At 52.7% G+C, this 16,384-nt stretch overlaps 1 protein-coding gene across 4 annotated transcripts in view; it reads right to left on the bottom strand.

The window, feature by feature from the left end:
• Positions 1-16,384, bottom strand: part of STK40 (serine/threonine kinase 40) — a 40,121-nt gene that overhangs the window by 16,408 nt on the left and 7,329 nt on the right. For 2 of the 4 annotated variants that reach the window (XM_027059650.2, XM_027059649.2), the window contains exons 2-4: positions 2,907-3,026; positions 1,070-1,155; positions 566-709 (exon numbers count right to left, since the gene is read on the bottom strand). In XM_027059650.2, the coding sequence (XP_026915451.1) occupies positions 566-709; positions 1,070-1,155; positions 2,907-3,018 (342 nt within the window). In that variant the 5' untranslated portion in view covers positions 3,019-3,026. Of the gene's footprint in view, positions 1-565; positions 710-1,069; positions 1,156-2,906; positions 3,027-11,847; positions 13,193-13,274; positions 13,298-16,384 lie in introns of those variants that run through there. The other 2 variants (XM_053211442.1, XM_027059651.2) reach the window with 2 other exon arrangements.

A 16,384-nucleotide genomic window follows, 5' to 3' on the forward strand; every position in this document is an offset into this window, starting at 1 on the left:
CCCTGAACCGGGCCTTCCTCATTTCCGGAGACACGATTTCGGTTCTGCCCCGAGGACGGCTCCTTTCAGGGCACAAGGACGAATTAGTACCTTCCCTGAGGGACCTGGCACATCTGAGTGCGAGGGCACAGGGACACTCGTTGAACTAACTGGAACGCCCGGGCAGGAAAAAGGACCGTCGGCACCAGAAACAACTGGTTTCGCCGCCCTCCCGCCCTGCCTGGCCAGCTCTCCACACGACACACCCGGGAAGAGCCCGTGGGTCTGTAACGGACTCCGTGCTTTCCTCCCTTTTGGGAACAGCAGGTCTCTTTGGAGAGAACTGTGCACTCCTGCGAGGCTGTGGCCATCGTGGCCTGGACGCCCCAGCTAACGTGGCCGCACGTTAGCCGCCGCAGCCTGGCCTCCCGCCCGCCCCTCCCGGGAAGTCCTGGTGCGTCCGGCTGACAGGGCTCCCAGGCGGCCGCGCGGGCGAGCTGCTCCAGCCACACAGGCGGCCCCCGCAGACCAGCCGGGGAGGGGGTCCGGGGTAAGGGTGGGGACAGGCAGCCCCCCTGCCACTCACCTGGAAGAGCCCGTGGTGGTGAACCACGCCATCCTGCGTGTGGAGGAGGGAAAGCAGAGAGTACTCGGTGTGTAACAGCATCTTGCCTTGCCTCTCCTCTTGGCTTTCTATTCCTTGGTCCCCCCTCTCCTCAAGGGTAAGGATCTTTAGGAAGGCACACACACAAAAAGACCAAAAAGCCAAAAAAGACCTTACTTTGCAAAGCCGAGTGACAACGGGAGGAGCAGGGGGGCTCACGTTCTGCCATGCAACACCGCACGCGCACTCACACATGCACATACGACGTGCAAGGTTTTCCGTAGTGTGACGGCAGTGTGATTCCTGCTCTGGTGGAGCCCTTCGAATCGGGCCCGCTCAGAGTGAGACTGCGTGAACCCGACTGCCTCCCGGGAAGAAGCAGCTTGTTCGCAAGCGGTGTGGCTGTGAAGGTGGAGGAGGGGGGCGAGCAGGCTGGCAGGACGGCCCCGGGTCCCAGGCCTCCCCCACCCCTGGTGCTTCACTCACCTTCAGCTGATAAAAGTCATCTGTGCCATCCTTCCTCGCCAAACACTGCACGATGCTTGGCACCGGGGAGTTGCCCAGACGGGGACCTACGGCACACAGAGCCTCGGGCTTACTTTTCGAAGAAGCCCTGTCTCTCGTGGCACCACGCGGTCTTTCCGCTAGATCTCTTCTTTGGGAAGGTCATTTACATCCACTGATTTACCCCTCTTGTCTCCTGGGGGCCAGTTCTCATGGGCTCCCCTCCAGAAGTGGAGGATTTGATGTGCATCTGCCCGAGGCACACCTGGCTTTTACAGGCATGTTTCTCAAAAAGAGGGGTTTTCAGCAGTGGCTGTGTGCTGGAATCTCTGAGGAGCGTGTGTTTAAAAAAAAGGAGAGAGAGATCCCAGCTGCAACCTGGAGCCTCTGAATCCGCATCTCCCGGGTGAGAAACCAGAGCTTTGGCGAGTTCCCCTGGTAGTCTGAGGGGGCCGCCAGGCCCGTCAGAGCACCCGGTTTGGGGAACTTCTGTACTTCTGGAGATATACACAGCTCCTTGTCCTTTGATGGCACCCCGCCTGAGCTTTCAGATCATACATAACTCAGACAATGTCACAGTGTCACTTAATGGCGCTTCACTGCTCTTAACATACAGCTGAAACTTCTTTTTTGGCTTCCAAGGTCTTGTATGATTTGGCTCCCGCCCACCTAACTGATTATGTTTCCCCACCCCACCACCATAGTCCAGCTACACTGCGCTCTTAGGTACTAACTTGTTAAGCCCTTTCCTGCCTCTGGGCCTTTGCATTTGCTGCTCCTTCTGTCCAGGATGCTTTCCTCTGCTTTTCACACGGCTGGATCCTTTTCACCCTTGGGTGTCAGCCCAAGTATCACTTCCTCATACAGAACCTTCCTTGTATACACCCCCTCTATACCCGTCACTCTCACATCGTCTTATTTTCTTCCTTCAAGGCCCTTACTGACCCAATGATGATCTTGTGCACGGTTTACTCTGTTTCTTTTTCCAACTAGGATATGAAGTTCTGGTGAGTGCAGTAACTTGCCTGTCTTGTTCACTGCTGCAGCCCTAGCAAATCGCCCAGGCCTGGCACATAGTAGGCACGGGGAACCATCTGATCAACGCCTGGGGCTGAACCGTCCTGTGCCCATAAGTCCAAGACAGCGCCCCAAAGCAAAACTCACACCCAGTCTCTGGCTGGTGGAAGAGTTGGCGTCCTCAGAACCCAGCTCACTCCTGCAACGCTGAGCCCAGCAACCCAGATTTGCTGGGCCTCCAACATCAGGCAGAAAGGCCCTGCTGCTACTCTGGACCACCGGGAACCCCCGCTGGGAAGTTCCACGGGACTTCTGTGCCAATTTTATAAGACCTCTGGAGGGCTATACCAAATGCCTCCTGGAATTACTTGTGCCCTCCAAGAATGGTCCAAGAAGTGCCTTGGATGATGGACCTTGGGTTCAGATGCAGCTTGTGTGCCTCCCACGGTGGCATGGGGCGGGGGCACACGCGGGGCTCCATGGGGGAAGAGACAGCTTAGCTCTCAGCCGCAGCGGACCTAAGGCTCATGAGGCTACGACAAAAATGACAGCTGTTGGTAAGACATGACCTAACGCTCTGGATCTTCCACAGGCACAAAGAGACTGCGTGTCGAGCAGGGAAGCTAGGGCCAGGCCGGGGTGGGTCAGGCCCTGCACTGTGGTGGGTGTGGCGCTTCACCCTGCACTGCTGCGCCTAGGCCTGCCGCCCCGCTCACCATGTCAGACTGCGCCTGTGCCCCCCCCGCCCCCCCCACCCCCCCTCCCCCCCGCAACCTGCCTCACCCAGTGGTCAGAGGCTTACCCAGGATGAATGGTCCAGCTCTCTTTGCATTATTTCCGGAAATGCCACCTCCTAGAGCCTTGGCCCTGGCCGACGTTTCCCCAGCTCCTCTGTCCGATGCTCTCCGCTTCATTCTCAGCTCTAGACAAGACACAGAAGAGCCCTTCTCACTGAGCAAGTCAGCGAGTTTCCTCACGCGAACTCAGCCTGCAAGTCTGACTTGGGGATGCGTCACACAGCTGCTGCTGCTGTTCCCGCTGCCGCCGCCACCTCCTCCCCCTCCCGGAGGAGCATCAAAGGTTCTCAGTGACAAAGAACCACAGCTCCTTTCCTTGGCATTAATCAGGGGCTCAAGGGGAATGTCCTTCCAGGCAGCATATACTGGCTACAGAGGTGGGCAGCCAGCCCATCTCAAAGGGGCCAATCAGATGCAGAGTGGACACTGGCTTTGTGTGGATGCAAACTGAGGTCCCCGAGAGACCACCACAGAGACAGAGAGGAGAGATGGCCTGGAAGTGGCTGTTCCCAAGGTGAAGTCTTCCCCCCAAATACCTGTAGCTAAATGGCCTGAGGTGCTGAATCCTGGGTCCCCCTGCATCCCCACTGGTCCGATCTCTGGGGTGTGGGATGGAGGGGGCCCCGGAGGACTCTCATGCCCACCAAGTGTGAGGATGGCTGCCCCGAGGATCTTCTCTCTCAAACTCCTCTCTTAGGTCTTCTCTGATGGAGGAACACCCCAAAGTTGTCATGGGGGGGGGGTGTTACTTTTTCTTCTCTTTTTCCTATTTTCAAATTTTTCTTGAATGACTTTTAAGAAAAACATATACTGTGCATTTAAGAGCCAGTTAAAGGATGCACCTGGATGTGCCTGGAAATCCCTATCTCCTCCAGGGTTAGGAGGAAAGATGGACACAGGAGCCAGATTCTAAAAGATATTAACCTCTGGATGTGGATTTAAAAAGACAAGAGTTGCTCCTTCCAGCCGCCTATAGTTAACAGCTTGGGAAGGCAGTGTCCTGGACGGCGGGGGGGCAAGGACACAGATGTACACGGATGAATGGGCAGGGAGGGCAGAGGGTCACAGGGGTGCCTGGGGAAGGCCAGCTGCCCGGTCCTGAGGAGGGTCCCTTGGCCCTGAGGGAGCCCAGGGAAAACCCTGTGGAAGTGATACTGAAGTGGGCTGCGCAGGGGCCAAGGTCACTCCAGGCAGGGGGACCTGGGTGAGCAAACCCACACAGGTAAGAAATGGCACGTAAGCAACCAACTCCAAGGAGTTTGTGTTAGTGGAGCGTATGGCCTGAAACAGGGGGTGGTGAGAAGTGACCCAGAGAGAGGGACAGGGGCCAGATCTAGGGACCTGATGGCCAAGTTAGGAGTGTAGCCTTTATCCTTCCATAAAAGGCTTGGGGGACACTGAACCCCAACTTCTATAATTTTTTTCTTCATACAGAAGTTATTGGCATTCCCCGCAGAAATATTAGAAAACACAGATATGCAAAAATAAGATTAAAACGTACCCATAATCTCAGCACCCAGATGTAATCACAGTTAACATTCAGGCAAACCATCCTGTGTGTTTACGTGCACACACTTCCAGTTTTCGTTATTACAGGAATTTGGACCACACTGTGATACCATTTTATAAGCTTCCTTTTCTCCCATCTAAAATACATTATGAGGGTGAATTTTATAGTAGGTGAAATATATCTCAATAAGGCTGTAAAAAAAAATTATGAACAACCTTACATGACAATATCCTGAAGCATCACTTGAAATATCTACCCGGTCTCCTTGGTAGGAATATATCATAGTTTATTGGTCCACACACCCATCAGGACATCTGGGTTTTTTTCCCCTATTTTTTTTATTAACTGTTACACACATACAGCTTGACATACTTGTCTCTCTCCCTCAGGATTAATTCCAAGAAGGGGAACTGCAGGGTCAAATGGAGCACACGTTTCCAAAGATGCTTGACATACACTGCCAAGCTGCTCTCAGGGAGGCTGTCCCAATTTATGCCACATTAGTGGTGTGGGCGAATAAGTCCCAGAACCTGCACTAGGACTGAATATAATTTTTAAGAACTGCCAATTGATGGGTAATAAAAAGAACATCATTGTTTAAATGCCTACCTAACTCCTCAATTATTCACGAGGTTGAATCTGTTTTACATACATACTGGTTGCATGCATTATTTCTTCCACGAATCAGTTCATATTCTTTTTCCATTTTTTACTGTGTTGAGTGTATTCGTCTTATTGATTTTTAGAAACTCTTTATATATTAAGGCTATAGCTGACATATGATGTAGTTTTTCTTAATGTTTTAACATTTTGCTAATTTAAAAAACGGTGACATGCTTATGTAGTCAAATAGCTCTCTTTTCCTTTAGTTTGTTTGCCTGTTATTCCTGAAAGGCCACCCCTAATCTGAGAACAGGTGCACATTCACCAGTTAGCTTAAATCTTCACGTGCTGCCATTCTGGCCCTTATTCTAAACCCTGAGAGCCTGAATCCAGCAGTGAAATGGAATTCAGGAGAGATGGCCTGGCACACCTCTAGTCTAATGTACCAGGCTTGCCTCTCATCAAGCCCCTATTTGTTTTCAGAGCTATGCCACTGAGGCGCACACCCATGACTTCATTCTGAGAGTAACTAGGACCATGTAACTCAGTAGGCCTTGATAGCTCCCAGGTGGAACAGAAGCCACAGTTAGGCTTGGCCATGATTTCTGCCAAAGAGACTTATGCCGGATGCAGATTCAAGATCATTCCTACGAGAAGAATGAAACTGCTTCGAGAAAAATCTTAAAAACCTGGACAGTAATGTGTCTGGAACAGTGTTCTTGCCCTTTGCCTGGTTGACTTCTCTGCATCCTTCTCAATTTAAATATCACCTCCTCAGAGAAGCCTTCCCTGGTATTTCCACCACCACTGGGTCCCAGCACTCTATTGTGGAATTTTTGTTCACAGAATTTTCCGTATTTTGTGATTATGTATTTATTTGTGTGTTTATATGCTTAATGTCTTCTCCCCACCATTAGACTAAAAATTCCACAAGGAAAAAAAATATGTGTGTGTATATGAAACCACTCTACCCCCATATATATAATATATATGGGGTACAGTGAGGGGTACAATGGTTTTACACATATATATATATATATATATACACACACACACACACACATACATATATATTGGTGTGTGTGTATATATGTATATATATATATATATATATATATATATATATATACACACACACACACACACACACACACACATATATAGGTATATATATATTGGTGGTGGTTCTTGCTGGGTCAGCAGCCCTGCGCTGGAGCTGCCCCTGCCCTGGGAGATGAGCTGGTTTCGCTCCCATTCCGACCATCTTTGCCATCTTCCCTGGAACACTAAGCCCCCTCTCTCCTCCTGGTTCCCTGGAGAGCACCGTGGAGTCTCCATCGTATCTGTGTAGACACTGCCTGGACGCCTCCACACAGGCCTGGTCTAGACAACAGTTTGTCGGGAGCAGCTGCAGCACAGACAATGAGTGGGCTCAGCCTGACCCCACCCACCCCACTCAGGATTCAGCTCAAGCAAATGGCTTGGGAACCGCTCCAAAATGTAGGCTGACAGAAGGATGGAAGCAGACGGGCAGGGAGAGGGAAAAGACGCTGGCAGGGGAAGCGGTGGCAGGGCTGTTTCCCTTCCTGAACATCCATTCCTGCCACCAGGGCTGGGGGAGCAAAGGAAGCAGTGTGAAGAGGCAGGCCTGGAAAATGGGGAGCCGCTAACAGGCTCACTGGAGGGGTGAGCAAAGACAACCCCCCTGGGGATAGACCCTCCTGTCCCCCGCACCCCCACTGATGTACAGGGAGGATGTGCCTCACCCAAAAATCATCCTGACGGGCTCTCTTCCAGAGACACACCTGCAAATGGTCCACAAATGCTCCCGTGGGGAAGGCTGCTTTGAGGGATCCTGGTTTCACAGTGAGATCTGCGAAGTGAAAGGTCTGGCTACCCTGGCCTAGAAGGACTTGGGGCCAGGCCCCTCCAGAGACATTAGTCCTCAGGCTGGGGTGAAGGACCCTGGCCCAGTCTGGCTAAGGGGCAGCCATTTGCCTGGTATTTCCTGGGCCTACTGCTCAGCTCCCTGGTAACTCAGCAGTCCTGGCTTAGAAGTCTCCCGAGCTTTCAATCTGTCAACTATTCCATGCACTACCCTCCCAAGTTAGCACCGGTTCCCTTAGAACCTGCACTCACCAGGAAGCTCAGTGAGGCAACAATGGGGGTGAAGGGAAGAGGCTAGGAGGCAGGCACTGAAAGAGAACCAGATTGGTACCCCCCATCTGCAAGCTGTGGGCCTCAATCCTGAGAGCTGGGGGTTCACTTGCTTGGGCCAGCATTGGAGGGCCAAAGCTCTGTGACAGCCACCATGGCATGCCCAAAGGAGGGGGATGCCTGCCCTATCCTGTCTATTTGGGGCTAAGGTCATTTCACTCTAAAGCTGTTGGGTGATGTCAGCCCAGCTCTCCCAGAAGGTAACAATGGCTGGGCCATTAGCAGCACATAAGATTCTAAGGCCCGTGGTGCCAAATCCAGTGTGACAGTACACAGGACAGCTGGGCGGGGTAGGGCCAGGCAGGGCACCGTACGGCAGGGCATGGTTCAACATGGTGGATATACCTACTATCAACCCCAAAAGGAGGTGGGTTGCAAAGAGAGATGGTGCTGAGGCCTCCCCAGCTCGGTCTTTCCTCAGTTCCACCTACCATGAAGCAGTTGGAGCCTGGCCGGCCGAACCAAGGAGGGGCCCATCACTCACACCCAGAATCACCCCCTCCACTCAGGTATGCAGACGCCCCATGCAGCGGACATTCACACGTGCACAGAGCCAGGGGGAGTACCCCTGCAAGCATGAGAGGCAGTGATGGAGCCTGCCCACTGTGCAGAAAGTTCTGCACTCCACCTTGTCCTGGGCTTCCTGCTGCAACTTCTGGGTTCCTGGAGAGATGGGTAACCCTGCACGCCAAACCAGTCAAGGCAGAGTGCAAGGGCAGTCCCCGCAAGGAGCAGGCAACAGACCTGGGCCCGGTGCACTGCTTGCTGTGTGTGTGTGTGTGTGTGTGTGTGTGTGTGTGTGTGTGTGTGTGTATGACAACAATGGCAGCTGGTAGCCACAGTTTGTTAGCAGCTTCCAATGCCTGCTAGGAGCCAAAGGACTGTGTCTACACTCTAGGGTCAGGCTGAGCCGATGGTGTCGAGATTCAAGCTGTCCCTGTCAGCAGCCCCTACGCCCATTCCCACGTTTCCCGGCTCTGTCAAAACAAAATGAACCAAACAAACAAATCAAAAAATTCCCTGAGTTGGGCAGACTTCTGTCTTCTGGACTTTACCTCTGGCTGTGTCTACTGAAGGCAGGGACCCGCACCACTGGGCAGCCCACCTGGCACTTAAAAGTGAGGGCAGGGCTCCCACCCATCCCTGGCCTCAATCCTGTTTGCTACATATGTGTCAAGGGTCTGTGTGCCTAGACCACATCAGCCCTGGAGGGAGGGAAAAGAGTCTCGGTTGACAGGACACTAAGGCGGCACAATAACACGGTTAGAGCAACGTGTGTTAGTCTTTTTTCACAGCACGACACAGAACCATTTGTATGACACTTGGGGGTGAAAGAACAGGGGACCCCAGCTGTCCTATGCCTGGCCCGGTCACCCTTCGGCTGAAGGGAGCACCATCTTGATCCCCATAACCCACACTGGCTGGGAACCTCAAACTCAGCGCAAGCGTTTAGGAGTAAGTCCAATCCGGTGTAAACCCCAGCACCATCACTTGATAGTGATAAGATCTTGGACAAGTTACGTATTCAGCATCTACAAAATACAGAGCACAACACCTACCTTAGGAAGTTGGTCTAAGGATTAAGTAAGATAAGCCACGCAAAAGTGCCTACCAGCATACTGTAAGCATTTGGTAACCTGTGCTATTATTAACTTCAACACAGTAGCTTTGTATTTCTCCTGCCCAAACCAAAAGGGATTGTTACTAACTGGGCACCGAATGGGTGTGTGTGGTGGGGGAAGAAGGCAGAAGAGGGTACCCAGAGTGAAGGCTTAAGAGACCTTGAACCTGCCATTGGGCTGTTGGCCTAGCACTGAAGGCCAGGGGAGTCTGATGGCCAGCCCGAATGACACACTCAGCTCATCGTGGGGAGGGGAGGAGGCCCAGGGGGCTGGCCGAGCTGCTGAGGAGGGGCGGGGTGCCCAGCAATGGGAGGGCAGAGGCAGACAGCACCTCATGCTCTTGTCTTGTTCTGTTCACGGGCCTAGGGGGAAGCAGAGGCTGGAACACCGGCTGGCAATTATCAACTCGGGGCACAGTAAGGGACTGTCCAGGATGATGAGGCCGCCCCACATGGATCCTCTGTCATGATCCAGTGGAGGGATGGGGAGGAGTCTGGAATTGAGACCTAGTGCCTCTAGTCCAAGACGTGCATTTGTCAGAATGACTGAATTCTATAATTAAAAGATCTGTGAGACTCACTGTGTGTAAATATACCTCAATTAAAAAAAAAAAAAAAAAAGCAAGCTGCAACCTTAACCAAATGGCCAAAGGTAATATCACCAACACCAGAATTGACATCGTGTAACTCCTGATAAAATCACAACTTATGTTGTCATTTTGCCCCAAATGTGTAACCGGAATGTGATCATGAGACAAACCCAAGTTGAGGGACATTCAACAGAACAGGCCTGTGTGCTTCAGAAACATCAATGACTGATAGTTAAAGGAAGAATGAGGGACCAGTCTGGATTAATGGAGACTAGAGACAAGTAAATGCAGTGTGTGATCCTGGGCAGGGGGGTGGTCTAAAGGATATGACTAGGTAACTGACAAAATCTAAATACGGACCGTATCGATGTCAATTTTCCTGAATTTGAAAATTGCTCTGTGGTTACACGGAAGAATGCCCTTGCTCTGAAGTGACAGATGCTGAAGGGTTTGGGGGCGAAGGGTCACAATGCCTGCAATTTACTCTGAGGTCAGAGACCAGAGAAAGTGCAAGCCACTGGACGGAATAGTTCCTACGGCCCTGGAGGAATCTGTTGTCCAGATTCACAAAGGGACTCCTTGTGCCCACAGTGGCAGGATGCGGGATCTCACCCTTGTTGGGCACAGCCAGGCTGGCATGAACAGGAGTTCAGTCTTGAACGACCCTCTTCCGCCCCTGCAAACGCTGTGCTAAAGGGGAAAAGGAGGCTTTTGTGCAATCTCTAGGTCTGCCACCTGGTGGCGTCTTTCTGCAGCACACTTTCATCAAAGGGTTACTGCATCAGGTGCACCAAGCAGGGGGAACCTCTCTTGCGGCTGATCAGGGAGGATGCAGGAAGGACTCCGGGAGAAGGCCCCACTTCAGCTACTTGTGTAAATGGGGCTCAGACTAACAGATTCTAGCACCTTGCACGTTCTCCTCTGCTCCAGGACCTGGGCCTGCAGGGTTTCTGTCTTCGTGGCGGGGGTCCTCTGATGCCCTTCTGGTCTCAGGAAGAAACCCTAACTCCTCAGACCCAGGAGAGCTCTCCGGCTGCACTGCGTTAGTAGGCCCCCAAGATCCACCCACACCAAATGACTCACAATTCCCTGAGTGTGCCATGAACACCCTCACCCTGCCCTCTTCTCCCTGGTTGGCTCATCCTTCTCCCTCTGTCCTCACTCTGAGTCCTTTCCTCCTGCAGCTCACAGAGCACTGAGCAGACCTCTGTCCCCTCCCACTGTCCTGGAACCATGGCGTATCTGACTTCCACCACCCCTGAGGGAGCAAGTCCAATTTACCGCTGCTTCCCTGCACCCTGCCCGGGGCCTGGCACACTGCTGAATGGGAAAACGGACTGCAGAACTGTTTGTTACGTGCCCAGAGTACACTAAGGACCATATTGGGGCAGGGGACAGGGATGACCCAACTGGACGCCAGGTGTACGGATGGATGGACCACCAGCTCATGGCAGGAGACAGAATCCAGGGTCAGGGAGACAAGGGGTCACAGCTGCACGTAAGTGGGCTGCAAGATGCTGGGAACCATTTCTCCAGGCAGAGCCCCATGTCAGAAATGCCTGGATGCCTGGGGCAGGGAGGGTTCTAGGCGGGCTGATCATCGGGGGTTGTGCTTCGACAGTGTTTGCTGCCGGAAAGCAGACCCCACAGAGGAGTGACTCATTCACAGCACATGCCTGAGGCTTGCGCCCGACCCCTCACTGGCAAAGGGACAGACTAGCCCCCTTTTGGCTGAATCCAGTGAAAAGACCTGCTTTCCTGCAGCAAGATGTGGGGCATGTGAATGATAGTTCGTCCTGCCCCTACACACCAGTGACAGGTCCTCTGGGTCCCTCTAGGCTCATGGTGTGAAGGTCCTTCTGCTGGTCAGAAAAATTCCTAGCACTCTTGCTATCCCCAGAAAAGGGCAGTTCTGGCTCAACTCTGCATTTTATGTGACTATACCTGGAAAGAAATACCAAGGCTTGGGGTGAGCGGTGTGAAATCTGAACACATGACCCAACTAAGACCTGTAGATCTGCTTTATAGACCAGACACCCCCACACTAGAGGTCTGCCAATTCCCTCGAAAATTCTCCAGGCTCATTCCTGGATGGTCAATTTCGGACTCGGAGCCCACATGGGAGGCCCACACCCTCACATGAACTCTCACGGCAACTAACTTTTGCACAGAGCACTATAGCTTACAAAGCGCTTTCCCGTACATGACTGTAACTGATCCCTCCCACCTCTCCTCAAACACAACTTTTTCTAGAAAAAGAAATTGAGACTCAGAGATACTGAGACCTGCCTGAAGTTACCCGGCTGGTTGTTGAAAGAGATGGGATGTGAACACGGGTTTCCCAACTCTGAATCCCATATTCCTTGAACTTGACCACACTGCTTCCTTGACTGCTCCTTCCCTACCTGATGATGGCTATGGTCCTAGGAGTGCCAACCAGAGAGAGGGGGGTACCCTCTGGATTTCCTCATAAGCAGTCATTCTCCTGGAATCAGGGAGCTGCCAGCCAGAAAGCTGCAGGTGAGCAGGGAGAGAGGGGCCGTGCTTGTCCCTGGATAAGGAGGTGTTTCCGGCCCCCGAGCAGGTCTCTCTGGAGAGAGGGGCCAAGTCGAGGTGGGGTTACTGAGATATCCTCCCAACAGCCAACCAGGCGGTGTCCCCCAGCCCTCTGTGACCCAAGCATTCTGGAAGCCACCCCCACTGCACCCCAATACTCACATGCAGGGGCTGCTAACCAGGGCTCCCAACTTCCTGACAGACCCACTTTCCATCCACAAAGTCAACTCAGGAAACCAGAGGAATTCACAGCCCATGGAACTAAGTGTTTCGAAGCATAGACCAGGGACCCAAATGCCAGGTGGGAGGGCAAGATGGATTTTGAGGTCAGATAGGTCTGGGTTCAAATTCCAGCTTCCATCACTTACTTGCTTTGTTTCCCTGAACTAGTCAACTGCCTTCTGTGAGAGTCATCTACCCTCTCTGGGCCTCAGTTTCCTCATCTGTAAAAGAGGAAACACTAAAGGGCCAGATGCGATGCTGTGGCTGGCTGTGTCATGAGGTCTTTGCTGGGGAAGGTGAGGGGTCCCTGCTCTAAGTGGAGGTAACCTCCCTGGCGACAAGCCTCTCTGGGTGCAATCCTTTTTGAACTATCACTTAATGGGTACCTACTGCCTGCCAGGAACCATTCTAGTGTCTTCCTAGATTTTCTTTCCTTCTCACAACTTGATGAAGTAAAGATTTCCCCCTTCTACTGCTGACCAGCCAAGGCCTAGAGGCCCTGGCCAGCTTACCGGGCCCAGAGGAGGCTGCCTGAGACCTGTTCTCTTCTACTCCTGCTAGCTAGAGTGAACGGGGGCTTTGTGGTCAGCTTTTCCTTTGAGTTTTAATGGCAGCCACCCCGAAGTAGGCATGAACCCTCTCCCTGGGAGTCTGAAGGCTATAAGGAACCTCTCCAGGAGCCCACTGGAAGCCATTTGCTTCAGAGCTCAGGATGGAGCTGGGGGATGGGGAGGAGGATTAGTAATCCCTTGGCTTCAGCCAGGACTCCCTGATGACAAAGATTCATGCATGCGCTGTCATCTTCGCTGTTCCAAAACAGTGTGATGATTTTGCTCATTTTGAAAATGCAGGATATGTACAGCTCCAATTTGTCAAGGATACACAACATCACACCATTCCCTAAACGCCGTTGCTTTCCTGCCTCGGGGTTACCGAGTGAGCTGGCGGCTTCAAACCAGAGCTTGCTCTCACTGCCCGGGGTGAACCCCGCCCCCTGAAGCCCGGTCTGCTGGTCTGCTCGCAGGCAGGCGCAGGAGTGTGGGAGAGTACCTACCTGCAGCAGCCAGGGAGGAAGTGACTCAGCCCAGTGGGAAGTGGGAGGGGCGGTCAGAAAGAGGGCCCTGTGCCCAGCCTGCTCCCCCTCAGCACATCCGCACCAGACCCATCCTCTGTCGCCGCCTTTCCCCAGCAGGACTACAGTGTGACCAGCGCAGCAGTCCTGGGGGCCAGCGGGGGCCCAAAGACCCCACTGCTCACAGAGAGCCCAGTGTCTGCAGCTCGGAGGTCCAGCTCTGGTCTCCTTTAGGAGGCCAGATTCACATACAAGGAGATTACGTAATCAGTGATGTCCCTCTTCACCCCGCTGCCCTGAGGAAGTCCCCACTGGGCTTTTCTGTGGCCTCCATGACGGCTGGGCGGGGAAGACTGGAGGCGAAAGGCCTCTGGCCAGGAGAATGTGTTCCGGAGTGATTCCGGGAGGAAAGGCTCCAGGGCTGTGCACACACAGGTGGACCCGTGGGCCCCTCTGGGGCAAAGACAAATAAATGGAAGAGAGACCAGTCTCTGCAGATGGGGCAAAGGGCTTCACCAGCGGTCACTCTGAGCGCCACCAGAGCAGAATCCAGGGCAGCAATGCCAGTCCTGCCACCAGCACACCCCTCCCAAGGGCCTCCGGAAGCAGCTGATGTGACAACAAATAATCCGTCACTGTGTGTGGGTGTCAGAGGAGGAAGGGACAGACTTAATAGCTCTTTCTCAGGCCGTGCTGCTCTGGTATCTCCCATCCAGAGAAGGAGCCTGGGGAAGCAGCCAAGCACACTGGCTCGGGAGGCATTCCTGGTGGCCCCTTGGCTCTGTGGGGGGCCTTCTGCCTTGCGCAGTGATGGCAGACCAAGTCCCTGACAGCTCTCCCCTTTCATGCCAGCCTGCCCTGCTCCTGAGGGGACCCATCCTCAGCTCAAACCATCAGTTCCTGCCTTGTGCAGTGACTCAGCCGGGGAACAACGCCTGCCACGGGGTCCCACATGGAGTTCAGGTTCTTGCCACCCACAGTGGCCCCAATCACGCGGGGAGAAAACAGCAAGTGACTGCAGGAAGGCTGGCTGAGTCTGAGAACCACCCTTTGTGTCCACTGTGCAACCTGAATATGTGCTTCTGTGCTCCACGGTCCCCTCACCTACAGGAGGGGGATGGCGCTGCCCCCGCACAGGGTTCCCTGAGGACTGCCGGGAGCCAGCGTGTGGGAGGCACTAGACAAATGTTAAGTTTCCTTCCTTCCACCCCAGATTTCCAGAGCGACAGACGGGAAAGCCCGGGCCAGGCCCAGGTACACGTGATTCTCTCTCTTTATACTGTTTTTAACAGCAAAAATCACTACCATCATGCTGTAAGAAAGGCAATTTGGACTGAGGTCAGCAAACTGCTTCTCCGTAACTGCCTCTATCAGCAATTAAATTCAGGGGCAATCCGGGTGGCTCAGTTAAGCGTCCAACTCTGGATTTTGGCTCAGGTCATGATCTCACGGTTTGTGAGTTCGAGCCCGGCGTTGGGGCACTTTTAGTGCGGAGTCTGCTTGGGATTCCTCTCTCTCCCTCTCTCTCTGTCCCACCCCTACACACACTTTCTCAAAATAAAGAAATAAACTTAAAAAAATTTAAATTCAATTCAATTTCACAACTTTGACCATGAACAATACAGTTCAGAAATGCCGCTGGCTGGGAGGGGCAGGGTCGCAGAGGCTGATGGCAGACTGGGCCAGCAGAGTGCCCCTCGGGGAGCCATTTGGAGGGGAGGCCTACATGAGGATCTCACCTATTCTGAGCCACCAGGAGGCCAGCCAGGGCCAATCCTGAGATCCACGAGCCACCACTGACAGACAGCGCACACAATGGCAAGAGCATGCTCATCATATGTCTGTTTGCGTGTGTCTCTGGAGAGGGTGAGCTCCTAGGAGCGAGGCCTGGGCCTTGTCCACTTCAGAATGCCCTGCATAGGCTCAGCAGGTGTGCAGAAAACATGTGCTAAACCACAGCCAACACAACAGAAGAAAATACATGGCTCGGACCCAGCCTTTCCAGTTCAAGGGATTTATCCTACAAAAATATCCACACAAGTCCACAAAGATAAATGTGCTCAACGAGGGTTCCTACAGAACCATGTGTCGCAGCAAAAAACCACAAAAGATAAAACCACAAAAATCAAAACACACGTAGACACTCACACACATCCAGACAGGAAACACTCTAAAAGTCCACCAAGAAAGGACTGGTTCACTACATCATGTTCCATCCAATGGAATACAATGCAGCCTATGAGACTAGGTCTGCACCTGCTGGTAAAGATGTTTACAATATATTACATTAAAAAACAAACAAACAAACCAGTACTCTGTGTATAATACGATCCCATTTGGGTAAAGACAAAAAGATCATACACAAGCTTTTAATATGCACAGGAAATTTCTAGGAGAAACTTAACAGTGGATACTTCCCGGCAGGATGAGGGGCCCAGGGAGAGGAGGGAGAGTTTATGTTATATTCTTCCATACTGCTTAACTATTTTATCATACACTACTATAACAATACTTTCTTTTAAATCTCAAAAAATGTTTAACCCATTAGAATTGTTAAGAGTAGTAACAGGCCCAAGGGAGGCTGGGCCTCAGAGAGGGCACACTTGAGGGGGTACGGCACAGGACACATGCAGAAGTGCCCTGAATGTACCAGCCCGTGTGCCATTGCAAGGCTGCAGCAGGAGAGTCGGCGGGAGGGACAAAACCACCACTCTGGGCACACTTAAGCTCTCTCAGGTAACTTGCAAACATGCCTAGAAGGAATTTCCTGCTCGCCAGCTGGCATCCAGAGGGGCTGGGAGGACCACCAAAGCATTCGAACTGGAGACCTGGAACCTGGCTCACGATGCCTCTTTCAGAACACTCGCAGACCCGCCAGCAAAGAGCTTAGCTGGGCCTCATCAGAGCCGCCCCTGGGTCCTGACTGCGGACTAGAAATTAGTCTGAACCTGCTACAGACAATAACACCTCATGTCTAATCCCCATTACTACCTGAGGAGCAGGCAGTATTATGTCCATTTTACAGGGGAGGAAATGAAGCTGGAGACAGTCAGTGACTGGTTCAAGGTCACTCAACGAGCAAGTGGCAGAAG

Source organism: Acinonyx jubatus, chromosome C1 (genome assembly GCF_027475565.1).
Source record: "Acinonyx jubatus isolate Ajub_Pintada_27869175 chromosome C1, VMU_Ajub_asm_v1.0, whole genome shotgun sequence".
In the NCBI taxonomy this organism is placed as follows: Eukaryota; Metazoa; Chordata; class Mammalia; order Carnivora; family Felidae; genus Acinonyx; species Acinonyx jubatus.